This window comes from Cydia strobilella, chromosome 19, assembly GCF_947568885.1.
Source record: "Cydia strobilella chromosome 19, ilCydStro3.1, whole genome shotgun sequence".
Taxonomy (NCBI): domain Eukaryota; kingdom Metazoa; phylum Arthropoda; class Insecta; order Lepidoptera; family Tortricidae; genus Cydia; species Cydia strobilella.
Genome location: NC_086059.1, coordinates 9,682,734 through 9,702,812, shown reverse-complemented (window position 1 = coordinate 9,702,812; position 20,079 = coordinate 9,682,734). Strand labels below are relative to the sequence as shown.

Below are 20,079 nucleotides of genomic sequence, written 5' to 3'. Positions count from 1 at the left end.
CATTAGGTACTTGAGTGGGCTTTTCGAGATTCGTATGACTGTGTCCCACATAATCATTGTGTATCAAATGGTACAAATGCTAAGTACAGATAGGGTGCGAACAACCGGCCCCTATTTCACCACGGTGACAGGTGCGACAATTGTCGACATCACTGTTACTGACGTCACAGGCCTCCATAGCACATTTTAATATAAAAAAAAAAACATTATATCGCCAATAAATAAGTACTTATTTTGCGAAGATAATGACAATTTATTATTCACAACGACGGGACTTAATCGCGTAAAATAAGTTTTAAATTTACCTCCCTCCGACGTTTCGAGGACGGCGTTGTCCCCGTGGTCTCGGAGAAGACGAAGTGAGTAATGAGTAAAAATCGTGAAAGTTTAAATCAGTGTTTTTCTAATGACAATTGTCACAAAACACGACAATTGTCACGAAATTACAATTCCTGTCAAGAATTACCGAAAATTTCTTTAAACCTATTTACGCCGTGGGCGTACATTAAATCCCGAATGAAGCGAAGGATGCTCAAATGTAATTCTGAGCGCAGTGATGGGGTTCAAGTGTGATTAAGCCCAACGTTAAAATAAATGTGCTACCATGTGACACAGGCCGATTGTGTCACACAGCATGTGTCATGCTTTTCACAACCCCTATTAGGAATTTTTCATGTTTTAGAATATTATTTAAGCTAAAATAATAGTGTCCTAGAACAGAAAGGTGCCACTTTGATTCCTTGCAGGGAAGAAAAAGCCCATACAATCCATACATGATGTGAAAAAACTTATTTCGGACTACGCCAGATTGTATTCCCGACAAGTTTCGCCACTGGAAATAGCATATCTTCCTCTGAGTTCCTCCATCTACAAAAACTAGTTTAGCATACGCCACGCTGAGTAACGCTCATCAGATAGCACCAATTATGTACGTGACACCTCGGTGATGCTCAGATTGTGCGCACACGCAATTATGTTTGTACGAGAATGAGATGTGACCAAGATTCTACACGGACGCTGTTTGCGTTAATTAGGAGTTACCTGTTTTTGTGGGAAGACGATTTTTGGTTTCATGCTTGGCCCGTATTTTGTTCAAATTGGTGACAAAAAATAAACCAGAGAAGTATGTAGTAAGTTCTTGTCTGTGTATGCTTAAGGATCCTGACCGAATTTTTTTAGGGTTCCGTACCCAAAGGGTAAAAACGGGTACCCTATTACCAAGACTCCACTGGCCATCTGTCTGTCACCAGGCTGTATCTCATGAACCGTGATAGCTAGACAGTTGAAATTTTCACAGATGATGTATTTCTGTTGCCGCTATAACAACAAATACTAAAACAGAATAAAATAAATATTTAAGTGGGGCTCCCATACAACAAACATGATGGTACGGAACCCTTCGTGCTCAAGTCCGACTCGCACTTGGCCGGTTTTTTTTTCATTTTTTGAGAGCGATATTTTTGCTCTATACAGCAACCGAGGTTTGAACCAACGATTTTTGACCACCACAGACGAAAGGTTAAAATATACGCCTTTGACAAATAGAGAACACACACGTGATTCATTTTAAAATGCACATTACCTACTTATAAATAAAGAAGGGTAACGCCAGCTGTCTGAATTTAGAATAAATAAATAATGAAATTCATTAATCAATGAGGAGATTACCTATATTCAAACTTCATGTGAGATAATCGATATTTTCCATAGGTGCCTAAGTATTTACCTACCTACCTATCAAAGAGCGACGCGCTTAAAATAGTGAAAATTACTGATATCGGTCCAGCGCGATGGAACTTATTACCTACATCTTGAAATTTTATTTATAATGTGATTGACTTAATCCTAACCTTCTTGACTATCTGCTTGTTGTTTTTGGTTTCACCGCCTTCGTTTAAAATACTAATCTTGAGGGATAGCGTTGTCCAGCGTACACTTCGTTTCACGTTCCTTTAGGTTGCACAAGGCACACGTTAAAAGTGGTACCTATACGTTCACTGGTTTTTTCTTTGGAAGTAGGTAAGTGATAATTACCTTATTTTTGGGTGTCTCGTTAGGGTATTCCTAGCAAAGAAACAATAAGTATTTTGTCAATAGATTTATCTATTATATTTTAATGAATAATTTCTCAATTACAGCTGCACTTACAAACTGCTTACAGACCTCGCCGCAAGCTTGTCAAAATGGCAAAATAACGAATTGTATTGCATGTCAAATCTCTGGTTCTAATTTACAGATAAAGTGTTTTACAAAATAAATGAGTGGAGAAGTAAGCTGTGATACGCTTTTTTGATTGGACAACAATCATTCTGCTGTGCTCTGATTGGCTTATGAAGTCGTGACGGAACACGCACACTAGGACGACTTTATGCTACAGTCATTTATTTTGTAAAACACTGTAAGTACTTAATACAAAAAAAAAATGTCGAAATGTCAAACTCTTAATGCTTAAATTTAATGAATTCCATGGAAAATTATTTTCATTTTATAGATAATATATTTTGTATTTTTAACTACAATAGTTATCAACTATATATTACAAACTTTTTTTAACTTAACGTTAGATTTTATCAATCGTTTTTCGCGCGCGTTCAATTGTTGGGCAAGAGAAAATTTATACCTATACTTTCTAAACAAATAAGTTATCAAAATATATTTTGAAGCCGAAATAAATATTTCAAGGTAACTAAATCTTGTAAAAACATGTTTGACAATTATCATTATCAAATTGTATTTGCAACAACACTGTTCCATTTTATTATCAAAAATAACTATTAGTGAAATTTGAATTGACTTTTTAAATTATTAGCAACAATTAAACGAACGCTAATCTCACAGCACAATTGACAAACATATTTTCAAAATATGTCTATTAGTAAACACGCATATATACCTTACAAATTGTATTTACAAAATAAAGCAATGTATATTTATTATTACTCTACAGAATGAGTTTAAATGAATTGATGAACGAATTGACCAAAATACAGTTGTAGCACAAAACACAATGCTCTTGAATTGCACATCATTTCATTAATATTAATAGCACTAATAATATTTTGTAGTAAAAAAGTGATAACTCCAATTAGGAGCTTTTTTGTTTAACAGAACATAAAGTTGATTCTTTAATTAAACAATAAATATCTACAGTCTGGTAAACCAATTTTGGAAGTAACAGTAGAATAATAGTAGATTATGTCACTGCTACTGTAATGAAAGGCATTACAATACTAGTGTGGGTTTATGAAACAAATGAAATGAGTTTCATAAAAGGATGACACGAGTATTTTAATGCCTAATTATGTACAGTTACTCTGACTGCTTTATATACATCCATATAATAAGCTTCAACAAAACAAAATAATTTTTTATACTTATAAACTAATTAAACGTCAAAAAATGGCGGTTATGCAAACTTTTTCTCGCATGTCACACATCCGTTGTTTTTTTTTAAATCAGGGACAAACTAGTCACTGCCATATCGTTCGATATCAAGTAACATGCGAAATTTGTCAAAATTGTTTGCAACTGACACTTCATTTCGAATAAAACGTCATCTCGATTGATATTAGAATAGAGGCCAAATCAATTTTTTTTTGTTTGCAACTGACACTTCATTTCGAATAAAAATCTCGATTGATATTAGAATAGAGGCCAAATCAATTTTTTTTGTTTCACAGAGATGTTCAAAATTTTAATGTAATTAAGTTATGTGTTATCGATAACGTAAATTGCACCCACAGATACAGGTTTGTTAATATAGGCCGTTAGTTTATAGTTTTTAAAATATCATATAGAGGTTAAAAATAAAATATATAAATAAATAAAATGATATGGACGTAGATAAAAAACTATGCTTATTATTTTTGGGGTTATAATACTAGCATAATGCATACGCTGGCAAAAGAAAAAAATCGTATAATTCTCTCGGCCTCCTTCACGAACAAGCGGCTCTGGTCAAACTATTTATCCCTAATATTTATCACAAAAGTATCTAAATAAAAAAAACTAACATTTGAAAAGGTGATTGTGACACAACTGCAGATCCATCACTTCGAGAGGTTTCTATATGTCATGCGGCGTACTACGTAGGCGAACAACACGCGAACGCGAAGCGAAGCAATGCGGCGCGGGGTGAATCAATCCTTTGATACCTATAGAAGTGTCCTACGCCTACGTGGGCGATCTCGTTGCGAACGCGAACGCCGTGGGCCCGCCGCGCCGCTTCGCTTCGCGTTCACGAGTTGTTCGCCTACGTTAGACGCTGCGTTAGCCTATTGCTACTCCGGTGGAAAACTATTAGTGATTACTATTGTGTGTCGCGTAACCTACGTGTAGTGTTCGATGTTAATGTTATGAGATGTCGGAATTTTTGCGGAAAAAATATGGTTTTTCAAGTATCTGCCATAATAATTGTATTAACTTTATACATTAAGTCTAAAATTGAAAGTTTTTATCAAAAAATGTTACGATACTTGTAGTAACATTAAAAGCAGACGTGTAAAAAAAATTACGAAAAAATAACAAGTATCATTTTGTTTTTTTTTTTTTTTTCATTATAGTTAAAAAAGGTTTTTTAATGCCAGATAGTGGAAAATCACTTAAAACACTCATAAAGTCATATTTTTTCCGTCAAAAATTGTCGACCCTAAGGTTATGAAACATAAATATCATGCGCTTAGTAGAGTCCTATTAGACAGCAAAGTTAAACTATTTTGACTTGTTGTTTGATAAATTTGGTTATATCATAGCGTTAGAACATATTATATTTCGATATAACTCTGATGCTTAACACAGCCCACAAATTTACCTAAAATTCAAATAGTGGTTATATAATTACTACAATTTTTTTTATATATTACAAGTCCGTTATCGTATTTTCCGGAATTCGGTTTAAATTGATTTGGTTAATAATTCTTTTTTTTTAATTTAATGAGAAAAGGTTCCTTTTTACCTATTTGGTTAAGAGCCCTAAATAAAGGTCTCATAGGCTTGAATGTATTTAATATATACTTACTAAAGTTACCTTTTTTATAGGAGTCTAAAAAGCGCAATGAGAACGGGGCCCGTCAACACTTTTCTGACGTCACAGTTCACGTTGAACTGCCTTACAGGTCTCAATAACCTAACTTAACTATTTACATTTAGTATACGAATATCGACCCGAATAGAACTCGACAGAAAAAAATAGGAACGATACAAAAAAGCCGCGCCTGGCTGCATCTATTGGCATCTTCACTTAATATGATTCATTGCATTCAATAAAAAAATAGAATAACGATTTGGCAGAATTAGTATTAATACGAATACGAGTACTCAGATGTTCTAATAAAAACGGTTTCAACAAAACTGTTAAACCTCTCCACCAAGCCATTTGGAGTGGCACTAGTGTATTATTTTCCTTAATTTCATGTATTGTCATGTTTGCACATAATTAAAATATATTTTATAAAAAATAATATAAAATGGAGCAAAAGTCTGAAATATAATGCTATCATCGAAGACACGAATAATGCACCAGGCGTAGCTACATCGATATAAATACACGGTATTTACAACGCTCTTCCGAGTCAGTCCTGCGTCTCCACGTCCAGACCGTTGACCATCCTTTCAATACTCTTTAGGTCCGACGGCGGGGTGCCCGTGGCGGTGGCCGTGGGGGCGTCCGGAGGGGGGTCGGCGGAGGCCGCTCGCGCGGGGGGCGACCCGACTCGCGGCCTCGCGGGCGACGAGCTGAGACTCCGGGCTCGCGGGGCGACTTGCTCGAACGCGGACCCCAAGCCGGGTAGAGCGTAAGGTGCGAACCTGTGGGTGATTAATGCCGTTAGTGACCAAAATCTATAAGTTTTTCTTTCTGATGGTTTGTAAGATTGTGGCTTTGTAATTTACATAGAAAAGCAGAGTAGTACTCGTAATAGTATTTTATACAATCGTGATATAATACCTGCTTTTTAATCGAGTACCGTGTTTCAGTCGAGTAAGGTATTAAATAATTAATGAAAATTGGTAATTGGTAGACAAAAATAGTCACGCGTTTATGTATTTTCTATGGGAGCGCGGCGGCACGTGATTGGTCAAATTCTTTTATAGTTGACTACAGCGTATCGAAATGAATATTATAGTTGAATTTGGGAGTCCATACATGAAAAGTACGCAATTATAGTTTGGTATACGAAATCTTAATTCAACCATTACAGTCGACGAGTAGAAAAATGTAGTCTAAAGGCGACATTCGGATTGCAATCTGAGCAGCGGTAAACTGGCGATGTCACTGTTAAACGCCTTGACAGATTGAATGTGATAATCGCTTTAGCAGTAATGCTGCTGCAGTCGCTATCCAAATGCGACCTTAAAATGTAGTGGGACATTTTTTCTTCTATTTTTTGTAAACAATTTATTCTAACACTAAAATCACATCTCATTAATACACTAACCTGTGCATTTTCCCTATCGGAGGCGCAGGCAATGCAGGTGGAGGTGGCAGCGAGTACTGCTGCAACAGCGGATGCAGGTTAAACAGCAGACCCGGCGGCATCTGATGCGTCGGGAAGAACGGCGGCGGGTACAGCGACGGCGGGTACAGGTAGGGGAGTAACGGGGGCTGCACAGGGGGGCCAAGGGACACGTCGGGCGCGGGCGACGGCCGGGAGGGGCCCGCGGGAGGGGAGGAGGCGCGCGCGCCGCCCGAGCAGGACGAGTCCGAACCGGCCTCGTTGATCTCTTCGGCGCCGGAGTCGCCCGCGGTAGAACTGAACCAGGCTGCAAAAGGAAAAACTTATTTAGTTTACCCAAAAAAAAACGGAGTATTCCATCGCTATCTCCAACAAATTATGTTTAGATTTGATCGTGGAGTGGAAAAATCACAAATTTGACAGGAATTTAATTAAATTAAATTATTACACTGAGCGTACATACATTTTGGCCTCCAGGTTTTAATGTCACGTTGAAGACTTTAATAGCAGCCAAGTAGATCACTTACTAGATAAAAGTCCAATAAGTTCGGTTGGAAGGTGTATGGGCTTTTTGCCGACGTTTATGGGAATAAATCGAGTCTATGGGCTTTTTGCCGACGAAATATCTTTAAATTAAAATGAGCAGGAAAGATACTCACATCACATGTGGCTAGGGTGGCGTGTGCTGGAGGGGGCCGGCGGGCTCGAGGGGCCGCCGACGTCCAGAGGCCGCTCGTCGTCTTCGTCTCGGGGCTCGGGGCGCGCCGTCAGCAGCGCCTGCCTGCGGTACAATTGCTACTCACATGTGCTGGTGTGGTGTGCTGGACGGGGCCGGTGGACTTGAAGGGCCGCCGACGTCCAGAGGCCGATCGTCATCTTCGTATCGGGGCTCGGAGCGCGCCGTCAGCAGCACCTGCCTGCGGTACAATTGCTACTCACACGTGCTGGTGTGGTGTGTGCTGGACGGGGCCGGCGGACTCGAGGGGCCCCCGACGTCCAAAGGCCGCTCGTCGTCTTCGTCTCGGGGCTCAGAGCGCGCCGTCAGCAGCGCCTGCCTGCGGTACACGGACAGACTACTCGTGTTATCATTGCGAAATTTATTGAGGGAAAACTAATTTTAACTAAGTATACCTAGGTATGCTAAGACGAGGCAAGAACTCGCATGCGAGTTTAGTTACATTGACAGCAACTGAGATAAAACACAATAAAAAAATAATTCAACATTCATCAAGAACGTTCCGCAATGTGACGAAACTCTACCGAAATTCGCATGCGTCTGGTACCGCCTAAATTACCTAGTCCTTAGAATAAAAGCCCAACGGTACCCGATACACGATTAAGGATGACTCACGTTAGACCGGGCTGTGTCCGGGCCGGAGCTTCCGACGCTTCGTTTTCTATGGAAGGCATCACGTGATCACCTGTCATGTCATAGAAAAGTAAGCGCCGGAAGCTCCGGCCCGGACACGGCCCGGTCTAACGTGAGTCATCCTTTAGTTGTGAAACTCGAGCAAAAAGCGAGAAATTGATACCGTGTAAATGGCCCTATATTAATACTACGTTCTGTCTTCACTTCTACATACACAAAATATACTTGACCACAGTAAACCCACGGCATATTAGTGTAATTTATCACTGCCAAAATGCTACAATATGGATAGAGTTCTAGCTAAAATCGGAATAAAAGCTAGAAAAATGTCCGAGTAAAGGATTTTTTATATCTTCAGCTTTTTGTTTGTATAAGATTGTCACTCTAATGTTTATTGATAATCTGATGGTAATATTGCTATCAAATCTAATAATATTCAACATACTGCACCTAACATATTTTTCTTAACCCTAAAACGGCGAAAGGGCAAATTGTTACGGATCGAATTTCGCTGTCATTAGGAGATGATTAACCTTTTGCGGCCCATTACCGAAATGTCAACCGTTTGACGCCCCCAAAGTGCACACTGTCATTTTTAAATTATTAACGCGGTGCTGTCACGTACCATTAAGTATATAGTTTGCGTTTAGGGCTTTTATTTTTGCGTTTGTATACACGTTTTATTAAAAAATTCCTTGTAGTAAATATTATATTTTAAACGAGGATATGATAAGGTTATTAACATTTTGAACACCACGCCTATAGTGCGCACGCCATACTTACATCAAAAATTTGCGTTTCTATGTGTGAACGGCACGTCGGTACACGCGTCATGCGTCATTGTTAACAGTACTGAGCGTTCGCCAAAAGCTCGTCAATCTGGTGTCGCGGGGCGAGGTAATTCGAATCGGGGCGGGGCGGTGCGTGACCATTCTGTATAATACTATTACTTATTCTGTGCCATGGTGAACCTTGTCATAATGCACGAAGGTTGGTATTGGGCTGTAGCCGCGTACGTCAGTTGACGTCTTTGGTGGTTAAAGGGGTAAGGCATAGTTTCCTAGTTATCTCGAAAATATCTCACTATAAGCAAAATCCTCTCTACAAAACTAAAATAAACAATTTTGAGGAAATACACCTGCAGTAGAATGTATCATTTATCATTTTATCATTTATCATTTATTTATTGTATTGTCATGTACATAATAGGTGTTACATAATATAAAATCAGATCATGACACCCTGTAAGGGCACACAATAGTAATATTATTCTAGGCTAATTACATTTACTTATTAGTAATCAATTTAAGTTAAAATAAAATAAATGACCGCAAATCTTAAAACTAAATCTAAGAATATATCGTCAAAAATAATTATATTGGTAAATGATTAATTGAATTGATTTGTCAGTTTATTATTAATAGTTATTATTCCAATTTATTGATGTCGTATAATAATAAGTAGGCTAATGGTAGAAAAAAAATGTCAAATTGCAATGTAAAATCCTAATTTCATCAGTGTCTTATTCATAACATTACTACATACTTAGCTAAAATAATAATATAATGTACGTAGGGTCATTGCGCTAGTTTCCTTCTATGCTCGTGTTACATAATAATATATTTTATTTTTAATTTGCTACTTGCGAAATATAATTTTTATGTATTGTTTAGACATTAAGGATTGCAATAAGTCCAAATTTGTGCAGCAATGTTGGTTTATATTCAAATTTCGTCGTTGACGAAAACTAGAGCTGGACGAAAACTAGCGCAATGACCCTATCTTCTCAATCTTCTGATGAATGAAATCTATTATAATAATAATAAGAATAAGAAAAATTGCTACCACATGGCTGTCCGCATTTACAATGCACTTCCTATGTCATGGACAGAGTTACCAAGCAACAATTTTTTCTCTAAGTTAAACACCTTTCTATTAACTGAATGTTTTTACAATCTCGATGATTTTTTTCTCAGAACAGAACAAAATCGATCACTTGACATGTAAATTATAATGTATATTGACTTGAATTATAATGTAAACTATACTAATATTGAATTGACTCTGTCTTTGGAATGTAATTTATCTGGCTATTATATATATATATATATATTATATATATATATATAATATATATATACTATTGTATTTTAGGAATAAGTACATTCTATACCCTAAACCGGTTGATTGTGACACTTACTATTACAAGATACTATTATAACATCTGTATACTGACATGCACAATCTGACAATAAATCATTACTTACTTACTTACTATTTTAGTTAAATCCAAAAATTTATCGGTACCTAATACATAATATATCAGATCAGATTATTCTGGTTAAATGGAGTTAGGTATGTAGATAGATTCACACTTGAAAAGATGCCATGATTATCGAATGATATATTGACATACCTATAAACTTATGTTGATATAACAAAACACCACCTTTAATTAAAGGTTTAAAGGTGTGATGCCTATGCAAGCATCAGTTTCATAAAACAAATATTTACTTTAGTTGGCGGTACTCCCAAGTCGCCTAAACGCTCCCAAAACATTCGAAAATAATTTCCATGACAATAGTGCACAATGATTTGCTTTCGGCACTCATTGTTTTAGGGTCGTCCGCGGTCGCCTGTATTAACTCGTCTCATTGTCGCTGATAGAATTTAATTCGGTCCACCCCTGCTAGGGTTGACGATGGAGACTTTAAAGTTTTTACAGTACATGGTGCTACATTACGACACCGGTGCTATAATAAGCACATTACGTAACTACGTCGAAAATTTAAAGGGCCATATGTACTGTAAAACGTTGTACGATACACGTGTAATATTAATTTTAGATATGTAACATGTCTATTTTTTGCACTTGTATCGTAAATAACTATAAAAAAGGTTCCTGTTTTGTAAAAGCGGGATTAGCTAGAGATATTTTCTTAGGTTATTTTCACTCAGGCATCTCGGGGCCTCATATTGGATGAACGCTCTAGATTTTAGCAAGAAATATTATATTTCTGTTACGTTAGACATATAACTTATTTAGGTAAAAATAAACTTCATAAAAATATGTCCGACATTCCTACATCTTCCGTAATAAAAACTTGAGGATCTTTAATGTATTGTTATTTTTACACCCAATATATTCTAATGCAATATACTCGTACTCTGCAACTAGGTACCAAAAATCTTACTAGTACATAATAATAGTCAATCTTTACTCTCATATTAGAGGGAAAGCACGCGAGAAACAATCCCAAACTCAGGCGGATTGCCAAATGCGCTCCTTATGTTGTACAATCAGATTGCACAGAGAGCAATTGCATTTAGTCACGCGAACCTAAGCTTTGAGACGGCGAAAAATGATAAAAATGTGGCAACCCTAAGTTAAACTGTCGGCATTAGGGTGTTCGCGTTACAATGTAAACTCTAGGGGTGGCTCGCCTTGTAATTTCACCAAATTTCATCCCGCTCCGTTCCCCTCGCTTTTTTATTGATGCCCTGTAGTTTATCCCTAAAGCTCGGATGATGAATTTAGGGATTTGATTATCTTTGGTAAAGTTGGGAATCATTGGTTAAATGTAAGCCTTGTAGGGTGGTAAGTGATTCTTTCTAGGGTGAGCCTCCTTGGTTTGCGCATTTGTCACTTAATAAATATGATAAACATAAAATCATTTCAGTTTGCTTTAAGAAGATCAAATCGGATCCGGTGACTTTTTTAAACATAATACTTTTTAAATAAATAAACATAAAAAAACGAATGTGAATGGTTAGAATACATTGAAATGATGTGAAAAATTCAACGGAACGAAGAAAAGTTAATATTTTTCATGTCATTCTTACTGGTAGTGGCTGGGCCGCATTCGATAAAAAAGTACCATGAAAATTTAAAAACAAGACCTTTAAAATATAAATTCGTTCCATATTCAAGCACCCATAACCACCAACATCTTGGCAAAGGGCATCACGGCGCACTGCCCACACGTCCACCCGCCACAAAGGGACGATGAAATATGCTCGGCATGTGTCCTCCGAGCGCGGCGTTTGTCAAAACGCTCACGTTTTCCGCCCTTCCGGCCGGCGGCCATTTTGAAAAAAGAACTTCCGGCATCCGGCTCATCCGCTCTAATTCGGAAGCTGCGGCATGAGCCCGTCCGGTGCGAAATGTGTGAGCGAATTAAAGATTCCTTACGTGTAGCTAAGGTACGAGTAGGTAATACCTAACGTGTGCATGTGATTAAACATCCGGCGGTTGAAATTTAGTTTTATGCAGGGCTTATACCTGTCAATTTAGTCATACATTGTGTCATACAAGTGGCATCGAAATATTCGAAATCGAGACTATCCGTCAGACCGATTGGCAATAAACAATTAAACATGCAGAGAAAAAACCGAGAGCTTTCCATGAAAATTTTGCAGTTTGTGAATATTTTCTTTGGAGTCGCGTTTGCTTGTTAATCCTTGTCACTGTTTTGTCTCTTGATTTACATTAACAATTTAGGGTTTGCATTTATAAAACAAGCATTTTTTTAATTTTATTTGCTGGCTGACAAAACTGAATAAAAAAAATGTCGAGCCAATTATATAGTGATATGAAATTTTGACTCTGTACAGATTATTTACGACGTTATTATACAGAAATAGATAAGATCCCGAAGTTTGTCAAAAAAATAATATTAGGTAAATTAATTTTTGTGACGTCATTAAATATAATGCAAAACGTCAAAATAATGAATTTCCAGTAAAACCTGCATCGATCAGACCATAATTGTACTAAGTAGTGAGAAAAACCTGCTAATAGATATCGCGGGTGGCACAAACCGTAAAAGTCCCCCGACTGGTTCTGCCTGCTTATAAACATTAACCGCGCTCGTAATTCGCGAGACAATGTCAGGAGCCAGTTTCTTACACAGTATATAAACAGATACACAGTAATACATACACAATATGTATAACTGAAATCGGGATCATATACATAATATATAAGAGTTAAAGTAGATTTCCGCTTTGATATGATAATTTAATAATCCAACCTTCTCTTTACCGTAAATAATGTTTGCATGCAGATAAATATTTCACAGTTTTTCTTAAATAATATATGGTATATTGTGCATGATTATAAAGCTAAAGGTGTAGCTCAGAAGCGTGCACCCGCGGGATGTCCCGGCGTCAAACAAGGGATAGGCACACGTGTTTCTTACAATTACCTACATAATATTTATACCTATGCTAACCTTTTGAACGCCGAATAAATCTCTTCTCAATATCAAATATCTCTTATCAATAGGTATCTCTTAGAATTAAATCAATCGGATGGGTTCAAACTAGGTCAACGCTGACTAGCCAAATAGCCGCCGGCACCGCGGCCCGCGTTAACCCACATTTTCGCTTAAACTGAAAAACCCTATAATCCGATTTACCTATTCATCAAAAGAGCTAATTGAGTTCTCGTTCGAAATTCAAATACGTTCGCGGAACCTATCCTACGGGTAAATTACGCCGCGAAAAAAAGCAAAGCTGATTTAATCGTGAAAATCCAATTTTCTCCCTTGCACGCTAAAGACGGTTGAAAAAAGCGGCAAGTAGAATGACTCCACCATTTTGCCGTTACTCGCCGTGTTTAAACTCGGAACACGAATAAGGAGGCGCCGGATTGGTTTAATTTGAATTTGGAAGGCGCCGGTGCTGCCGCTGCGTTCGGAAATGTCGGCACTTGCTCTAATTAATTCGAGATTCGGAGATAGGAGGCTAATTTCGTTAGCTGTTAACTTTGCTTAAGCTGCCGGCGGTTTTTGCCTTCATTAATCTTACAGTGAGCTTTTAGTTGCGTTGCGCCACCTTAGCCACCTACCGTGTTTTTTTTTGATAATTAAATAGCTATTAGCGTAATTGTGTTTTCTAATGCGACGTGTCCCCTCGCCTGTTTATCTTATCTGATAGATAGTGTAAGCTTTATCTTATGAAACTTGACTGTTTTTTCTCACGATATATTGATAAGTTCGTGTTGGTTACCGGCTTCTAATTAAAGCGTTAATTGATATCCCGAGATTTAGTACGATTTAAAGTGCTAACCGGTCGCTAATATATCACTTTAATGATATATTCTAAGAACTTTTGAGATTAATTATTTCTTTTTTGAGCGGAGTGACTATTCTAGATTATTTGGCGAAGTCATTAACCTAACTCTACTTGAAAACATGCTTTACATGTTCTTCAGAATCAATGATAGTCGATAAAATATTACCTACATAAAAGCAAGACACACGTACAAAAAATAAGTACCCACCCAACAATTAAAGACTGCAATCGCATCAAACCCATACCGTAATAAAATCAACTAACTATAGTCCAATACTATAACTGGGGCCCGTTTATTAAAAGCTTGTAGCTTGTAATGCAAGTGGAAGTCCCTTTCTAATAAAAGCTGTTAAAAAGGGACTTCCAATTGTATTACAAGCTACAAGCTTTTGATAAACGGGCCCCTGCCTGGTCTACAAGTTCAACAATTATTAAAGAAGTGCCAATATCAATGGTATGTTTAGTATTTTCTGGGTGTGTTTACGCCATTTATTAAACTATTTTGGCTCAGAGCTCAGTAAATTAAAATAATAGTTACACCTAAACCAAGATATTCGAATAGGTTTGGAACTAATCATCGATTCTGAAAAATATGAAAAGCATGTTTTAAAGTTGGAATAGTTAGTTGAAATATTTTGAACTAAGTATGTTGGGTGGTTTTACGGTACCTGTTTTAAAATTACTATCCGTAAAAAATAATTGTTCACTTCTCATGCTCGTAAAGTTCGACTAAGTCATGCGTAGACAACATAAAGTTGCTTATTATGTTCTAGAGCATAAAGTAAAATCATCTATTACGACCCTTATTAGTGCCATACAAACTGCCATCCCTGCCGGCGCGCCCCCGACCGGCGCGCTCCCGACAACAATTTTCTTTAGTCTTGAATAAATATCGTAAAATAACCTATTATATTGGATATTTTTGTATGTATATTTCATAGAAATGAAAAGCAGAGTGTATAACTCAGGCATAAATGTCCATTTTTATCCTCAATTGCCTCGCATAAAAATGGATCGCTTTATGCCCTTGTCGTACAATCTTACTATTTTATATGTATATGTTTAAGAAGAGAAATTGATAGGCACAAATGCAGAAGTAGATAGAAGTAAACAAATTATTTGCTTCTAGAATATCTACTTTAGCATCTTATTCATATGAAAGAGCCTGTAGAAAGGGATAGATACTTACTTTTTCTCTCTCTTTCCCGCGCCGGTGTCTCTAAATCCTTTCGCGAAAGGGTTATTGTCGATCTTCAGTTGCGTTATCTGAAAATGGCAAGTAATATTAGTATTATATACCCAAAAGTTGTCTAGAAGATATCGCTCCTTAGGAACAAGACCGCCTGTTACTGTGTTATGTGGGTTGCTTTACTTTTAATCTGTGATCTGTACCTATTGGTACCTAACTATGTGCGTTTTTTCCTTAGACTGTATCCATCTATTACGGAGTTATATCTATCTTTGCTATGTGGGAAACAATAGACCCGTGCAATAAAGCGTTAGTTTTATTGTACAATGAGTGCCGTTTTTAAAATGAAAGTTATGAAGTTTTCCTGAAATTTACGAGAACTTTTTTAACTTTATTGAAACTTTCCGCACTTGCACATCTATAAATTCTGTAGTAATCTAATGTAAAACTAATTCCAATCATCCAATGTTCACAGTATTTTCGTGCAACAAATTCCAAATTCAAATTGGGTTGGTGCGAGGTGGGGTCATTTTTTTTTTCAGAAAGTTACGTTTAACCATAACCAAAGATAGATATAACTCCGTAATAGATGGATACAGTCTAAGGAAAAAAACGTGCCTCGAAAATCAAGAAAATTTGATTCTCGATCAGAGGGCGTTACTAGCTTTGGCCTACTGTCGTATAGATGGCGTTAACGGTTTCGTTTGTTATTTAACAATTTTTACGCATATCAGTAAAAGAACATGGATCAAAATCATAAAAATAATTAATTCAAACAAAAAAAAATATTTATCCATATTTAAATACATTTTATCGTATTTTTATAAATCTTCATTTTTAGTTTTAAGGTGTGTCGATAGATGGCAGTGAATTTATTGGGGTTACAAAATTTACTATAACAGTACCGCTCTATCTTATTATATCCTATTTGCCATAACTGACCATAAAATTTTGAATTAATGGAAAATTTAAAAAAAGCCTTTTAAAGAAACTGTTTAAAATTCAACGAAAATGGAAATTTCGACTTCGGTAGCTTTGTTGGTTAAGAGTATTAAGAGCAATTGGACCGGTGTTCCAGAAGGTCGCAATTTCGAATTATTAGGAAAAATAGGAAACTATTTTTCCTTAAATTAAAATATTTGTAGTGTTGATAAAAAAAACTGACCTCATTCTGGTAGGCCTTGAGCGCGATGAACTCAGTCTCCTTGAACACGTACGTCCTGAACGTGGAGTATGGCAGCTTCAGGATGTCGTTGGCTCGCACCAGGTGGAACCACGGCTGGTACTTGTGCATCGAGTTCAGGATCGTCTGCGTGACACACTTCCTCAGTCGTTCACTCTTGACAGAGCCCTCGCAATGCGCCTCCACTTGCTACGGTCTTCAGCGTTATGGGAACATTGGACTATGGTAGTTTGTGTCGCACCTTTTATCAGGTCTCCGATTCCACTCGAGACCATGAGACACTTCAAACAGTAGTAAAAATAACTGACCTTTTCATTCTGGTAGGCCGTGACCGCGATGAATTCCGTCTCCTTGAACACGTATGTTCTGAACGTGGAGTATGGCAGCTTCAGGATGTCGTTGGCTCGCACCAGGTGGAACCGCGGCTGGTACTTGTGCATGGAGTTCAGGATCGTCTGCGTGACACACTTCAAACAGCTTAGGAACTTGATCGGAAGGCTTATGATTGGAACAGGTGGTATTTTGAATGCCCAGGAGGCCTAGTCAAGATGACGGTTGTTCATAAAAAACGCTAATTGAAACTTAAATAATGTATGGAAATAGTTACCGTGACTTTGACCTGTTGTCGATGTGCGATTGTCATCTTGCCTAGGCCCCCAGAGCAGAAACCTACTTTCTGTTAATAAGTGTCTAGCGAATCGAAACTTGAATAATGTATGGATTAAACCTTAAAATGTGATTTGATGATATTCGGATGTCAATTGCAGCTACAATACTGTTGCGAGATGTAGCGACGTTAATGTCGCCGCATCTACCAATTTCCGCCGCCGCATTACTGCCACGATTATGAAGTTTAATCCGTCATTCATTTTATCAAGGAAATTTACAGATACTTGCAGTAGCGGCATCAACGCCGCTGCAGTAATGTCGCAGCAGTAGACATCCGAATGTCACCTTTAAAGTCAAGCAATCTTTTCTATAAATTATTACCTATTCGATTGACGCTAGTTTGTTTGACTTGTTTGTAAATATCTGGCAAAAACTTGTCTCACTGTTTTAATAGCTAATTGTAACATTAATTAGGGGTAACATGTAACATGCTTATACATATAATTATCAGGTACCTAATAGATATTGGAACATAGATTTTTTTATGACAAAACTGCAAAAACGCAAATGCAAACGGTTTTTGCGCATAGCTCGCGCATGTCTTTTTGACTATAGGAATGTCGATTCTGTTTAAATGATGGAAAGCTCGAGTATTAATCTTAACCTGTAGCTAAAGTATACTTATAGGTATAACACCTTGCGACTACCTATATACGCAGTAACCTTACAACAGTCTATAATCGATCACCCATAATTTTATTTCACCACCGACACTTAATAATTTGCAGTTGAAAATCGTCGTCAAATTACGATTGATCGCACACGAAGGCTATTAAGTGGCCGATATACGAGGGCGTGTACTATAATTACCTCCACTATGTATTTATAATTATACCTAACTTGAGACGAAAATTGGTCTTTTTTACTGAGATATATAAGGAAAGCTGTCGGCAAGACGTGGGCACAGTTAAGGGGCTCCCTGGCGCCAATGACCATCAATCCACCATCAATCATAAACCCTTAGTTTTTTATGGTTTTTGTAACACCATATTAATAGCAACGGCTTTAAGCAATATAGTATCCCATATTTACTTCAAAGTTCTTTGGCTTCGAAATATTTGGCATCAAAGTTGAACAATTTCAGGCTAAAAAACTGGTTTGCTGGCCATAACTTTTGTGTTAATTAGTTTAAAATTAAAATCTCTGCAAAGTTTTTAGAGGCGTCAAAGGCGAACCCAAATATATAGATTTCGTATATGTAAGATCCTTCACAGCAATCGAGTTACGAAAAAAGTGTTTTTTTAAACAATTAAAAAAAAAACATAAAAAATAAGTATTAATTTCTTTCAAAATCCGGGAGACAAGAATGGAGCTAAAAGATTGAAGAACCGATAGCCGTTTGTCTTATACTTGTAATTCTATCGGTAGTGCAAATGTAGGAGTAACGGCTCAAAACTTGTCAGAAATCGATGAAAACCGCGGGAGCCCCCTTAAGTGTTAAAATATATTTCTCTCAATTCTCAGGTTTAACTGCTTTAACCTACTTCCAAAAGAGGATGTTGGTTCTTAACTGGACCCTATTATCACATATCTGTGTGTTACCTCTTCACGCTTAAACCGCTGAACCGATATAGTTGAAATTTGGCATAGAGATAGTTTGAGTCCCGGGAAAGGACATAGGCTAGCTTTTATGTCGGAAATCATCCCTAAAAAGAGGAAAGGGGGGTGACATTGAGAGATTTAATGAATTGCCTGATAAATGACATCAAGCAATTAAGCGTATGCTCAAATTGAATGATTGCTATTACGCTTTATCCAGGCGCTAAACTTACTCTAGCTGTTGTTACCGATTCCACGCAGACGAAGTCGCGGGCAAAAGCCAGTAGCATATATAATTTGCTTCTGCATGTACCTTTCAATGATGAAAAATCGATGAGTGACTGACTTTAAGGTTACTTGTTTTTCTTTACGTCCTATAAAAAAACTATAGTGTCGATGTACACCTTATTACAATAGAGCAAAGATAGATATAACTCCGTAATAGATAGATACAGTCTAAGGAAAAAACGTGCCTCGAAAATCAAGAAAATTTGATTCTCGTTCAGAGGGCGCTACTAACTTTGGCCAACCGTCGTATAGATGGCGTTGACGGTTTCGTTTGTTATTTAACAATTTTAACGCATATCAGTGAAAGAACATGGTTCAAAATCATAAAAATAATTAATGCAAATAAAAAAAATCATTTATCCATATTTAAATACATTTTATCGTATTTTTATAAATCTTTATTTTTAGTTTTAAAGTGTGTCGACAGATGGCAGTGAATTTACTGGGGTTACAAAATTTACTATACCGTACCGCTCTAGTATAAGTTACTCTATGCAATAGAGTCAGGTGGAAAAGTCTCAAAATACAAAGACTACCTGTGTTTCTGTAGTTTTAATAATATACCTATGCCGCAAAACATCACATTTATGAACTTTATACACTAACAGCGTTTTTACCTTCCAACTGATGACTTTATCTACACGTTCTACTTAACTGGGCACAGAAAAAAATGCAAAAAAAAATACACGTGTCCACACTTTTTTTAAACGGACGATTACGTAACTTTTTTAATTAATTGCAGTGTTTAAGGCCGTTCGTCACTGGAAAGGTGAAGGGAGCGCGATTATTTTGACTTATGGTGTACTTACGTAATTGAAATATTGTGGTTGGGCGCTTTTGACGTGAAAATTAAGTGTTCATGTTTTTAAGAGCCTGAAGCAATAAATCAAAAGAAAAAAACATATACTAAGTGACTAATGTAATATGAAAAAGTGTACAATTAGTACAGCTATAAACAACGAAATTCGAAGTCTGGCTGTATTGTTCTTGTAATAAATGTAATAAACTTTGTGAAATTTTTGTAGATTACTTAATACAGCTGTTCTGCGTAACTTTTCTATCTTGGGGCCATCCATTGATATGTTATTCGTATAAAAACGATGTCAGCTGTCGTAAAATAAGTAACATACCGTCCTAGACTGAAAAACAATTACTTAAAACCCGGTTGATATTTTTTACACGTCAAGATGTTTCCAATTCTATTAATTATAGAGAGAATTATTGTAATGCGCGAACTTAACAGACATTTCTATAATACCCGCATCGCACTAATATGAAAAAGTGATGACCTGGTGACTACGCCACGCTACGG

At 37.0% G+C, this 20,079-nt stretch overlaps 1 protein-coding gene and 1 long non-coding RNA gene across 10 annotated transcripts in view; both read right to left on the bottom strand.

Moving 5' to 3' along the window:
- Window positions 1–2,083: 2,083 nt before the first annotated feature.
- Window positions 2,084–20,079, bottom strand: part of LOC134750164 (uncharacterized) — a 289,739-nt gene continuing 271,743 nt past the window's right edge. Inside the window, exons 2-3 of the long non-coding RNA XR_010128546.1 lie at window positions 4,264–4,422; window positions 2,084–4,065 (exon numbers count right to left, since the gene is read on the bottom strand). This is a non-coding gene — a long non-coding RNA (uncharacterized LOC134750164). The remainder of the gene's footprint in view (window positions 4,066–4,263; window positions 4,423–20,079) is intronic.
- The window catches only part of LOC134750117 (optomotor-blind protein), a 128,944-nt gene continuing 114,331 nt past the window's right edge, over window positions 5,467–20,079 (bottom strand). For 2 of the 9 annotated variants that reach the window (XM_063685221.1, XM_063685217.1), the window contains 5 exons: window positions 16,580–16,738; window positions 15,089–15,165; window positions 7,392–7,525; window positions 6,435–6,759; window positions 5,468–5,805 (listed from right to left, as the gene is read on the bottom strand). In XM_063685221.1, the coding sequence (XP_063541291.1) occupies window positions 5,571–5,805; window positions 6,435–6,759; window positions 7,392–7,525; window positions 15,089–15,165; window positions 16,580–16,738 (930 nt within the window). In that variant the 3' untranslated portion in view covers window positions 5,468–5,570. Of the gene's footprint in view, window positions 5,806–6,434; window positions 6,760–7,255; window positions 7,370–7,391; window positions 7,526–15,088; window positions 15,166–16,579; window positions 16,739–20,079 lie in introns of all 9 variants that reach the window. The other 7 variants (XM_063685223.1, XM_063685224.1, XM_063685220.1 and 4 more) reach the window with 7 other exon arrangements.